Source organism: Corythoichthys intestinalis, chromosome 16 (genome assembly GCF_030265065.1).
Source record: "Corythoichthys intestinalis isolate RoL2023-P3 chromosome 16, ASM3026506v1, whole genome shotgun sequence".
Lineage (NCBI taxonomy): Eukaryota > Metazoa > Chordata > Actinopteri > Syngnathiformes > Syngnathidae > Corythoichthys > Corythoichthys intestinalis.
In genome coordinates, this window is record NC_080410.1 from 6,854,146 (window position 1) to 6,867,642 (window position 13,497).

A 13,497-nucleotide genomic window follows, 5' to 3' on the forward strand; every position below is an offset into this window, starting at 1 on the left:
GAAGTAGGAAATGTGGGAATGCGATGCATGGTTGTGTTTTGTGTGATCACGTTTGTGACGATGCTGGTGCAAGTATGCATAATGATAACAAATTATAGCCTGTCTTTTGTAACGAATTCTCCCATTTAAACAAGACTGTAAGATGGATATTCAATAAACATTTATATCTTTTATATTTGCGTCTCTGTTCTAAAAGGCGGATACGGGATTTAACATTTATTTTAATCTCCTCGAGTTGGCAGAAGAAAAAAAAACGCAAGTTTTCTCAATGTTTAAATAGTCTACATATTTTTAAGATCATTATAAATGCATTTACACAACGAAATAACGCTGGAAAAGTTTGTTAAATATATTTCTCGTATGAGACCAAAGCGCCACATTTGTTTACATTCAGCGAAGCCGACACAGGTTTTCGTATGGCATCTTCAGCAATCAATTTGAATCCTTTCCATATCCCACTCCTACCGCAGTTGTTTGCTTTTCAATTCCCCTGTCTTTAGTTAGTTTTTCACTCCTATAGCTGCTCCATATCGAAAAGGAAATACCAGGATGCTCGTGGATGGCGCCAGGGGGCTGGGAGGAAAGATTGAAAAGAGAGCGGAGCCACTGCGTTCACGTGCGCAGGCATGCACAGTGCCTTCTCTGTTTTATCCAAATTATTTATTTTATTTAACATCCATACATCGTTTTAGTATAAATATATGAATATGTATTTATTTTTTAAAAATTTAGCGAGAGAGAAGTCGGCACGACCCGACCGTAAATAATCACACATAAGTCGCTCCAGAGTAGAAGACGCACCCTCTGCCAAACTATGAAAAAAAACTGCAACTTATAGTCCAAAAAATACGGTAACTTCTTCAATCAGGTCCTTTAAAGATGGAGGCTCAGTTTTTTTCCAATTAAGTAGACTCATGTGCTTTGCAATTAGGGTAATAAAAGCTATTGCACTGACCTGGTGTGAGGAAACTAATATGTTTGATGGGACGTTCCCATTACACAGTTTGGCGCAATATCCCTATTACATAAGGAAGACAGTGTAAAAGAGTCGTATTGAAATCTTTAAGAACTATCATGGCAGTTATGTACTGTATAAATTCTAGAGACCGATCTTTTTTCATCCAATTTCAAATTCTGTGCATATTTCAAATTACCTGTCATCTTTTCTTATTTTCACAGTTCAGTGCAATGCATCCTTGTCTGCAATGGAGGATGTTGTCGAGTCACCAGATTCTGCGTCATCATCATTATCTGTTTCCCCGCTGGAATGCACCTACAGCATTAGAGTGTATGCAGGCTTTGGTGTGGAGATTCAGGTAGAGTATTTATCACTAGTATCATTTTCACTATTCTTTGGTTATATGTTTTTAACTCATTAATGCCACTGAAAGATGAACATTCACAGCCCGTTTTCCCAGTTTAAATTAATTTAATGTCAATCGTTATCAATTGCAGACTATGAGTTAATATATTTTGTGCTGTAAATCTAAAACATTTACCATCATTTAACATTTTTACATTATTTTCTTTGCCAGGTAAGGAAGGTGAATCTGTCCAAGGAGGAGTCCCTTACAATTATGGGGTATGGAGGTTCAGCACCGAAGCTTCTAGCCAATGAGAGCCTGATGAGGGAGGGTCAGGTGATTCGCAGCACAACCAATCAGGTGCACATTCACTACAGCAGCCGCCAATCGAACAACCACGGAAAGTTCATCCTGCACTATCAAGGTAAATAAGTTTGAATATAACTTTGCGCTGTTATTTGTGCACGCAAGCATTGTTGGGTAACCAGGGTATTATGGTGTCGGAATTACAGGTACGCCACGCACATCGGTAAACCGTTTTTTGCAGTTTTAAAGTTAAAAAAAGATGTTTTAAGTCACAACCACATAGTACATTCCTAAGCAACTCTGCGGCTGATGTCAAAGGTTTCTGATTTGAGGGCGTGGTTTTGCGATAGGGCCATTAACTCATTGGCTGTCATTGACGGTGATAGGGGGTTAGATAGGGTAGACATTCAGTTCATTTAAACCGGGAAGACTGGAAGTGAATGCTCATGTTTCCATACCTGTCAAGCTGTACGGTTTCAGTGTAATTTGTACAAGTGAGCACTGATTTTTAAATGTGTATGCCGTACGTTCAAAATCTGTACGTCTTTCGTGCAGTACGTTTTTTTTCTCCGTTCGGATTTTGTCACCGTTTCGGCAACGGGACAATGTGCGTTACTATGCGTTACTACGTTGGCTGAATGACGCGAGAAAAGTCAGCGACACGGAGAGAGAAGAGTGTTTGTTGTGACGCCGTAGCAAACGCGATGCTAGGCTAGGTGGCTCCAATATTTCCTGACTGTAGCCGACAGCCTACAATATACGTCTAGATATCACATGCATATAGAACTACATGCGAAATGACAGACTCGGTGGCGTTAGTAAACAGCCGCCATTTTAAAGCAGTAGATTTCTCAGAAAGTTTGTTGTTGTGAACTTACCTAGCGAACCTAAGTAACTTTTTATCTAAAATACTCCTAAATCGGCAAAATCTTGACTTGAATCAATCTTTAAATGATCAAACAGTTTTAAAACTTTCACATGCCGAAAGTAGACAGAAGCGAAGTAATGCAAAAACGGGAACAATTTTAACAACTTTAACAATTGATTTACAACATTAAATGACTTCCAAACATAGCAAAGTTTTTTTTTTTTTTTTTGAAAAATGAAAAAAAAAATACATGAAAGGTAACACCAGTTACTTTGCCAAGTAACTAATTACTCTTACATTCAGGTAACTGAGTTACTAACTCAATTACTTTTTGGGAGAAGTAACTGTAATTAATTACTTTTTAAAAGTAAGATTAACAACACTGGTCATAAAGATGAAGTCTACAGAATGAAAAGTGACGAAAGCAGAGATTTTATTCTGCCAATTTGTTGCCGAACACAATTTGCCCGCAACTGTTGCTGATCACTTCTCAGAATTAGCAAAAGAAATGTTCCCTGACTCAAAGATTGCATCGGTACGTTAATTTTATCAATTGACCTTTTGAATTTATAATTGGACACACTAACGAACTACCTTCAAGTCAAACTGAATTGCGAGCTGAAGTGCCATGAAGTGTAGCCATCAAAACATGATAGAAAATGCCAAAAGGGCTACATACAATTATAACAAAAGCCACTGTTAAATTTTAGTAATCATGATGGAGCTGAAGATATTGATTGTTCTTTGATTGCACCAGGTTATATGTGACAATATTACCAATAAATTCATATTATTTTAAAACTTGAGTTTTATTTTTGTTTCATATTTCACGCTATATACGACGTTGTAAGATAAGTCACCAATTTGTAAGGGCATACGTCATTATTTGTAAGATTGCCAACGGCCTCGGGTTGACAGGTGTGTTTCAGTGTCATTGACGACACTAGACATCCATTCCATTTTGACTGGGAATGGCGAATGAACAAATGTTTCTGTTTTGATTAGACGTCTAGTGCCGTCAATGGCAGCCAGTGAGTTAAATGAGTGCCTTTGAGGGATAAAATGGAAAAGGTTGAAAGGTTTACAATTCCGTTTTTGTAGGTCCAACTCTATGTTTTAAGGTCCATAGTTGCACTTTTTCATGTCTTGCAGCTTTTATGCTATCCTGCATCTTCCCTCATTCTCCCGAAAGCGGTGGTGTGACCGTAACCGACATCCATCCTGGCGGTCAGGCACACTTCCATTGTGATCCAGGATTCCAAGTCCGCGGTCATGAGGTGGCGACCTGCGTCAATACAACACAACCACACTGGAGTACGCCCGAACCCCAATGTGTTGGTCAGTTACCTCATTTGAAGGCCTCTTGTGAGGAATAAATTTGACTGGTGAGCGTAGTTCATATCTTAAAGCGATATGCGGGGTGTTGTTTTTCCACAGCTGTGTCCTGTGGGGGGTGGGTTCGTAATGCAACAGTGGGCCGAATCCTATCGCCACACCCGCCGTCTATTGCCAATCACAGTAATGGAAACAACCTGAGCTGCCACTGGTTACTAGAAGCCAAAGATGGCCACAGACTCCACCTGCATTTTGAGAGGATCGCACTGGATGAAGATGATGATAAGTAAGTTGTTTTGTGGATCACTAATTGTAGTTTGATATTTTTCTCTCTTAAACTTATTTATAACTTAAGGACAGTAGGAGTGTGACAATAAATTGATATAGTGATATCTTGTGATTCTATGTATCTTAATAAGTTATCGATATGCTCACGCCAATAGTTGATATTTCGTTTTTTTAAAAAATGTTAATAAAGGAATTTCTTAAAAATTCTCAATAAAGGAACCTAAGACAGAGTACAGTTAGTCCCCGCATTACAACGTACCCAACTTACGTGATTTCGACTTTAGGACGCCGGAGTCTCATCCGCTATTTTGTCTCCAGTCATTTTATTATTATATATATATATTAGGGCTGTCAAAATTATCGCGTTAACGGGCGTTAATTAATTTTTTAAATTAATCACGTTAAAATATTTGACGCAACTAACGCACATGCCCCGCTCAAACAGATTAAAATGACAGAACAGTGCAAAGTCCACTTGTTACTTGTGTTTTTTGGAGTTTTATCGCCCTCTGCTGGCGCTTGGGTGTGACTGATTTTATGGGCTGCAGCACCCATGAGCATTGTGTAATTATTGACATCAACATTGTCTGGCTACTAGTTTATTTTTTTGATTGAAAATTTTACACATTTTATTAAAACGAAAACATTAAGAGGGGTTTTAATATAAAATTTCTATAACTTGTTCTAACTTTTATCTTTTAAGAACTACAAGTCTTTCTATCCATGGATCGCTTTAACAGAATGTTAATAATGTTAATGGCATCTTGTTTATTGTTATAATAAACAAATGCAGTACTTATGTACCGTATGTTGAATGTATATATCCATCTTGCGTCTTATCTTTCCATTCCAACAATAATTTACAGAAAAATATGGCATATTTTATAGATGGTTTGAGTTGCGATTAATTACGATTAATTAATTTTTAAGCTGTGATTAACTCGATTAAAAATTTTAATCCTTTGACTGCCCTTATATATGTATATAGTATATATATATGTATGTATATATGTGTGTGTATATATATATATATATATATATATATGTATATGTGTATATATATGTATATATATGTTTGTGTATATGTATGTATACACATATATAGAAAGAGAGAGAGCATGAGGAAGCATAATTAAAGACGCCACGAGACACAGATGTGAATGGCCACAGCCGGATTTTTGGGGGATTTTATGGGTGAAACATGTTAATATAACAAGGGTCGCGATGCAGAAATCACAGACATCAAGGATTGGTCGAGATGTTCTTTTTCATATATTTACCTTTTTAAATGTTTTTTTTTTTTTTTTCAATTTTTCTTTGTTTGGATCGATTATTTATCATCTAACATATCGGGGAAAATGCGACAGTAACAAAAAAAATAAAATTAAGCCATAGTTATGAGGTAGATATCCTTGACTTATTTACAGACACCATTTTTTTCATTGTGACGTACTTTGTTTAAAAGTTTAAAATATGCGAGTGAATAATTTTTCGTTTTTTCTTTTTTAAACAAAATATTAGACATCAATTAATGATTCTAAGCTAAAAATGACATACATTTTGAATAATAAATATAATTACTGACCTTTTTCTGGAAGGGTTGAAACAAAAACGGTTGCGCGACGTCTGTAAACGGGAGTTTCCAGGGTAAAACGGACAAATTAAAAATAGTTCGGGGGTTTAATGCGCCATGAATCTGCTATTGCAGTATATAGACTTATTGCTCTATCAAAAACAACAATTCTTTTGGCTTAAAATACAGCAGTTTGTTTTAAAGAGGGGTGCAAGAGCAGAAATGGCTTTTGCAGTGTTGTCTGTGTTTTCCACCATGTATCTTTTTGTCACGTGAACAGTACCTTACTGTACCTCACAGTAGGAGTGGGAACCTCAGGGCACCTCACGATACGATACGATTCGCGATACAAGGCTCACGATAACGATTATATCACGATACAGCGATTATCGATATATTGGTCAGAAATTGGATACATGACATTCTACGATACAACTGTTGAAACGAAGAAAAAAAAAGATATTTAAAAATAGAAAAAATACTGTTTAAGTCATTTATTAAGCAGTGACACCTTATCTGTGCAACATTGCTGTAAAATATAAATCTACTGCAAATTGTGCCCCTGCACATATAGAGGAAACCAACCACGACCACTGATATGACTTGGAGAGATCATGATGAATGGCACCCTTAATTTCTTTAAAGTTTTAAATCTTTTAAAAAATAAATAAATAAAAAGTGCCGCAGGTGTCAGCAGTTGAGCTTGGAGTGGGGCAATGATAAAATTGGTGGGTCTTTTCTTCGTATATGACCTTTGTTGCTTGGTTTGAGCACTTCCGCTATCTACTTCAGCATTTAAGATGTCAGACTTGCTCAGTCACAGTCTTCCTCACCTTAAAAACAACAAAATAAAACAAAAAATATTAGCTACTTCATAGCGTTTGAGTTGAAATCCTGATTTTTTTTTTTGTGTTGGAAGTATTGAATTAAAAAAAATATGAATTGAATGTATAGAAATTAAAAATTCAATAATTACCTATTTTTAATATGTAGGCTATATCAATAATTACCTATTATTAATATGTAGGCTACATTAATTATCATGCACATCACTTTATATATCTTGGAACCTATTCAAACCATTTTATAGCTTATTGTATCAAAATGACAGTCATAACAGTTTGTGTAGTAAACTAGATGGAAATTGGTTCTCAAATAATATCAAATAAATCGGTAAATTCATGTGGGCTTGTTCGATATTCATTTTCATCCAGTTTAGGGTCCTGGTTTATTTTATATCATTCAACACCAAATGTCATCAAAATAATACATGTAAATTAAAACGTCAATTACATTGCATAACTTTCTTACCTCAAGTGATGAAAGCGAAGCTCACAAACTCCGGTATCCACTACGTCACCAGCTCCCAGTGAAACTTATTTTTCTTAGACAATTCTTGCATACAGCAAAGTCCTTATTCACCTTACTTCCTTTCTTGTTGGTGTAAAATCTAAAGTGTGTCCCCATGTGTGATTTGTAGCAATATTTTTCTCATTTTTTCCTCCACCGTTCTCACGGAGCTTTTTTATTTTTTCAACCCACTTGAGCTTCCTCTCTTCTTCTCTAGACAACTTGTGCGCACTTTACCCTCACCGCCACTCCCGAGCGCCCCTAGTGGACCGCCAAGGAATTGCTCAACAAACATTGAGCAGTTTACAGCATCCATATTCCATTGTATGGCCAATATGTTAAATAAAAGTATCGATTCTTGGCGGGAGCATATCGATAACCCATCGGGTTGCAAAATATCGCGATATATCGCTGTATCGAGATATTGTCACACTCTTACCTCACAGCATCTATAGTACCTCACTTTAGTTGTCTTAACTCCTGACATATGGAAATTCAGCATCCTTTTTCCAATATACTTACTATCTGTCCTCTGGACATGCCCAAACCATCTCAGTCTGCCCTCTCTGACCTTATCTCCATGTCTTTCTGATATGCTCATTCCTGATCCTATCCATTCTGGTCAATCCCAAAGAGAACCTTAGCATCTTCATCTCCGCTACCTCTAGCTCTACCTCCTGTCTTTTCTCAGTGGCGCTGTCTCCAGACCATACATCATCGCTGGTCTCACCACTGTTTTATAAACCTTGCTTTCATTTTAGCTGAAACCCTTCTGTCACACATCACACCTGACACTTTTCTCAACCCGTTCCAGCCTGCTTCCACATGCTCCTTCACTTCTTTTTCACACTCTCCATTGGTCTGGAATCTTGAGCCTAAATACTTAAACTCCTCCACCTTCTTGGACTCTTCTCCATGTAGCCTCACTCTTCCAACTAGGTACTTCTCATTTACACACAGATACTCAGTCTTGCTGTGGCTAGCCTTCATTCCTCGCCTTTCCAGGGTAAACCGCCGCACCTCTAGTTTCTCCTCCACTTCTTCTATGCTCTCACTACAGATCACAATGTCATCTGCAAACATCATAGTGCATGAAGATTCCTGTCAAACATTGTCTGTCATCCTCTCAATTACCATAGAGAACAAGAAGGGGCTCAGAGCTGATCCCTGATGTAGTCCCACCTCCAATTTGAACACTTCCGTCACACCAAAAGCACACCCCACCACTGTCTTACAGTCCTCATACATGTCCTGCACCATTTGAACATACTTCTCTGCCACTCCAGACTTCCTCTAACAAAACCACAGTTCCTCTCTGGGGACCCTGTCAGAAGCCTTCTCCATCAATATCTATGCACAAACTGTCATTTGCATCATATCAAGTCAGCCATTTGCCTCCTAGTCAGGGTACTGTAAATTGTCATAAATGCATTGTTTTATTACCGCTACATCACCACTTGCTGCTTGTCAGTTATTCACTTATTCCTAATCTGTGTACACGGTAACCTGTGTTTTTATATTAGCCTTATTGTATTTTTGCTGCTGTTTTATTTGGTGGATGCTATAGATCTTTAAATCTTGTTGTACTCTGTACAGTGACAATAAAGGTGTTTCATTATTCTATTCTTCTAGTTCCAACATTGCAGATCATTTTTCTTAAATATCTGATTTCTTTTTTTGCTTAAAAATGGTTGTTGATTCAAGCCAAGTCAGTACCGATCCTGCTTAAAAACGGATATATGGACTTTTTTTTTTTTTTTTTACGTTATACATTTTCAAGAGCATGATTTCGCTCTAATGTAACATCCTTTTCACTATACCAACAAAACCACATTAAATATGACACCTTCATCAAATAATAACAGTGAACACAAGTTAATCTTTCGACATCTTGCAGGAAAGGTGTCCAGGATCTGAAACATGCAATGTCATATTAATATGCTTTCTGTCCTTTTAGGTTAATTGTGCACAGCGGGAACAGTTCGTTGTCACCACCTCTCTTCGACTCAGATATGGATGATGTGCCAGAGCATGGACTGCTGAGTGAGGGCACTTCTCTGTACTTGGAACTCACTGCTGATTCATCCTCTATCCCTCTACTTCTGGCACTTCGATATGAAGGTGAGCTTCAAGGCCTGTTAGGAATGTACTCAGTTGGAGCGACAATTGATGACATTTTTAAAAATGTATTTGAAAGGGACAGTGCACATTAATGAACATCTATTAGACACATCTAAAATACGTAAATATGCTGGATTATAGCAAAAATGCTAATTTTCATCCGCAGTCCCTAGGCAGGTAATGAAACAAAGATACAAGAAGACATAAGAGAGAACAAGAGGGCACAACAGAACATAGCACAGTACAATAAATTATTAAGAAGTTAAAATTTAGTAGTTACATGTAGACATGTGCGATTACCGGTTCTAAGGTATATCATGGTATGAAAATGTCAAGGTTTCAAAACCGTGAACATTTTCCGTCTTACCGTCCCTAACGTATTAGCCATATTTTATGTCCCAAAAATGCATGATGAAATCCTTCGCTTGCAGCTACAAGGATCAAATCTCCCCCATCAGTTGTTGCTCAGTGTCAGTGAGTCAGATGTGCTACACGATGGCTGGAGGAGGTGAAACACCTGAACGAATCGCTGGTATGGGAATACTTAGGCTGCAGAAAAGTTACAGACGGCCGTGGCTTAGAGTAGGAGGGCCAACTGACAGGTAAAACATGTTTGCGGGGAGTGGCTGCTGAGGAGGCAATACTTCCTATATGATTTCGCATTTACCGTATTTTTCGGACTACAAGTCGCACCTGAGTATAAGTCGCACCAGCCATAAAATGCCCAACGAAGAGAAAAAAAAACATATATAAGTCGCACCGGAGTATAGGTCGCATTTTGGGGGGAAATTTACTTAATAAAATCCAACACATGGAACAGATATGTCATCTTGAAAGCAATTTAATATAAAAATACAATAGAGAACAACATGCTGAATAAGTGTACAGTGTGCATGAACAACGAAATGAATTTCATGCACGACACCAAACAGGTTTGCATCAACGTAAATAAATGATAATTAGGTGCTATTACATCAATGACACAAACGGTTAGCATGTGTTCGCTAGCATTAGCACATCGTTCAAACAACCACACAACTGGCTCTAAGTGTCCGATCGCGGGTGGAAAACACACAACAACATAAAAGATGATACACACAGGCGTTTCCTCTGTAGAGATATTTTACAGGCATAAAAAATGAACGTAGGTATGCAGCCGTGTCTCTCTTTCTCTCTCTCTCTCTCTCTCTCTCTCTCTCTCTCTCTCTCTCTCTCTCTCTCTCTCTCTCTCTCTCTCTCTCTCTCTCTCTCTCTCTCTCTCTCTCTCGCCCACTCGCTCAGACAGAGACGCTGCGTAGCTGTCCGTCTTCTGGCGTGTGAGCGCTCTTCTTTGCGTAAACAAGTGCGAGTGCGTCCCACGTGGGCGTGAAAGCGCCACAAACTAAGAGCATGCATTTCAAAATAAAAAAGTCAATGATACAATTGAACACACATTGCCAAAGGCAGAACGCGAACGTGGCCATAGCTATTAAGATTTATATAGATAACTATAGCATAAAGAATATGCTAACCAGTTTACCAAACTATCAGTGTCACTCCAAAACACCAAAATAACATGTGAAATGATATCATGTGTTAATAATTTCACACATACAGTGCCTTGCAAAAGTATTCGGCCCCCTTGAACCTTGCAACCTTTCGCCACATTTCAGGCTTCAAACATAAAGATATAAAATTTTAATTTTTGTCAAGAATCAACAACAAGTGGGACACAATCGTGAAGTGGAACAAAATATTTTGGATAATTTAAACTTTTTTAACAAATAAAAAACTGAAAAGTGGGGCGTGCAATATTATTCGGCCCCCTTGCGTTAATACTTTGTAGCGCCACCTTTTGCTCCAATTACAGCTGGAAGTCGCTTGGGGTATGTTTCTATCAGTTTTGCACATCGAGAGACTGACATTCTTGCCCATTCTTCCTTGCAAAACAGCTCGAGCTCAGTGAGGTTGGATGGAGAGTGTTTGTGAACAGCAGTCTTCAGCTCTTTCCACAGATTCTCGATTGGATTCGGGTCTGGACTTTGACTTGGCCATTCTAACACCTGGAAACGTTTATTTTTGAACCATTCCATTGTAGATTTGGCTTTATGTTTTGGATCATTGTCCTGTTGGAAGATAAATCTCCGTCCCAGTCTCAGGTCTTGTGCAGATACCAACAGGTTTTCTTCCAGAATGTTCCTGTATTTGGCTGCATCCATCTTCCCGTCAATTTTAACCATCTTCCCTGTCCCTGCTGAAGAAAAGCAGGCCCAAACCATGATGCTGCCACCACCATGTTTGACAGTGGGGATGGTGTGTTCAGGGTGATGAGCTGTGTTGCTTTTACGCCATACATATCGTTTTGCATTGTGGCCAAAAAGTTCAATTTTGGTTTCATCTGACCAGAGCACCTTCTTCCACGTGTTTGGTGTGTCTCCCAGATGGCTTGTGGCAAACTTTAAACGAGACTTTTTATGGATATCTTTGAGAAATGGCTTTCTTCTTGCCACTCTTCCATAAAGACCAGATTTGTGCAGTGTACGACTGATTGTTGTCCTATGGACAGACTCTCCCACCTCAGCTGTAGATCTCTGCAGTTCATCCAGAGTGATCATGGGCCTCTTGGCTGCATCTCTGATCAGTTTTCTCCTTGTTTGAGAAGAAAGTTTGGAAGGACGGCCGGGTCTTGGTAGATTTGCTGTGGTCTGATGCTCCTTCCATTTCAATATGATGGCTTGCACAGTGCTCCTTGAGATGTTTAAAGCTTGGGAAATCTTTTTGTATCCAAATCCGGCTTTAAACTTCTCCACAACAGTATCTCGGACCTGCATGGTGTGTTCCTTGGTTTTCATAATGCTCTCTGCACTTTAAACAGAACCCTGAGACTATCACAGAGCAGGTGCATTTATAAGGAGATTTGATTACACACAGGTGGATTCTATTTATCATCATCGGTCATTTAGGACAACATTGGATCATTCAGAGATCCTCACTGAACTTCTGGAGTGAGTTTGCTGCACTGAAAGTAAAGGGGCCGAATAATATTGCACGCCCCACTTTTCAGTTTTTTATTTGTTAAAAAAGTTTAAATTATCCAATAAATGTTGTTCCACTTCACGATTGTGTCCCACTTGTTGTTGATTCTTGACAAAAAAATTCAATTTCATATCTTTATGTTTGAAGCCTGAAATGTGGCGAAAGGTTGCAAGATTCAAGGGGGCCGAATACTTTTGCAAGGCACTGTAAGTCGCTCCTGAGTATAAGTCGCACCCCCAGCCAAACTATGAAAAAAAAACGCGACTTATAGTCCGAAAAATACGGTATACAAAATTAGAAGTTAGTAAACACTGTCATTAACGTTTTCCACCAGCTACGAGAGTTCACTCTAGCGTGTTTAGCGTGTCTAGCGGTGGTAAAACGTGGTGTGGTTTTTTTTCTCTGGCAACTGTTTGTGTAGAGAAAGAGAGGGTGAGTATAATGTAAACATATTACGAGTCATACACACATGCTTTTTATGGAAATAATTCAATTATTTTTGTTCTGATGGTAATAATGCTGAGCTGTGGCTGTGGGTTTAGGCTCACTTAAAGGACTGCATTTATTTTAACTTTATTTAGAATATTTTTTAAAACTTATTTTAACTTAACATTATACTTATGTTCCAATTTGCTAATGTGATAAAATCCCGTTAAATGGAAAAGTTTTTTTTCTTTTTAAACCCAGATATCTGAAAGTAGCACATTATATAGCTGTAATTGCAATACCGTGATACAGCGAAACCGTGATATTTAGGCTAAAGGTTATCATACTGTCAGAATCTCATACTGGCACATGCCTAGTTACATGACTGGTTAACTTTCAATCACTGCTTGAGGTGACTTTTGAAGATTTGTAATGAAGGACATTCCCTGATGGCGAGTGGCAGATTGTTCTAGATCTTACCAGGCTTTATAGAGATAGGGTTTTGACCAAAGGCTGTTTTTCTGAGTGGTACCTCACAGTCCCCTCTGGAGGAGGCCCTGGTCCCAAGACCGCTGTAAGTGCTTTTTTAAAGTCCAACATAAGTGGTGGGGCGAGTCCATGTAATACCATGTACATCAGACAAGCCATTTTAATTTTTTTCTTCAAATTCCCAAGGCTCAATAAATTGTACTTTTTAAAAGAAATTATATAAAAATTGAATGACATTGGTTTTCTGGCAAAGACCTTTAACGATTTTTGTCGAGGGATTCTATGGTGTTGCATGTATTTACACCTATATAGGCAAGATTTTTCTGTTCTGCATCAGTCAGCATTGGATTTTCTGTGTCCTTTCAGAAAAACTAGTAAAAATCTTGATTATGTAATTAAGTGCATAACGACAATTCACTACC

General features: G+C 38.2%; 2 protein-coding genes across 3 annotated transcripts in view; one reads left to right on the forward strand and one right to left on the reverse strand.

The window, feature by feature from the left end:
• asphd1 (aspartate beta-hydroxylase domain containing 1) overlaps nucleotides 1-1,177 on the reverse strand; it is a 66,001-nt gene extending 64,824 nt beyond the window's left edge. The window contains exon 1 of the mRNA XM_057861122.1: nucleotides 1,155-1,177. The gene's annotated coding sequence lies outside the window, so the exon portion shown is untranslated. The remainder of the gene's footprint in view (nucleotides 1-1,154) is intronic.
• sez6l2 (seizure related 6 homolog (mouse)-like 2) overlaps nucleotides 1-13,497 on the forward strand; it is a 55,064-nt gene that overhangs the window by 15,956 nt on the left and 25,611 nt on the right. For both annotated transcript variants that reach the window (XM_057861115.1, XM_057861116.1), the window contains exons 5-9: nucleotides 1,180-1,316; nucleotides 1,536-1,728; nucleotides 3,631-3,816; nucleotides 3,916-4,099; nucleotides 8,982-9,145. In XM_057861115.1, coding sequence (XP_057717098.1) covers nucleotides 1,180-1,316; nucleotides 1,536-1,728; nucleotides 3,631-3,816; nucleotides 3,916-4,099; nucleotides 8,982-9,145 — 864 coding nt within the window. The remainder of the gene's footprint in view (nucleotides 1-1,179; nucleotides 1,317-1,535; nucleotides 1,729-3,630; nucleotides 3,817-3,915; nucleotides 4,100-8,981; nucleotides 9,146-13,497) is intronic.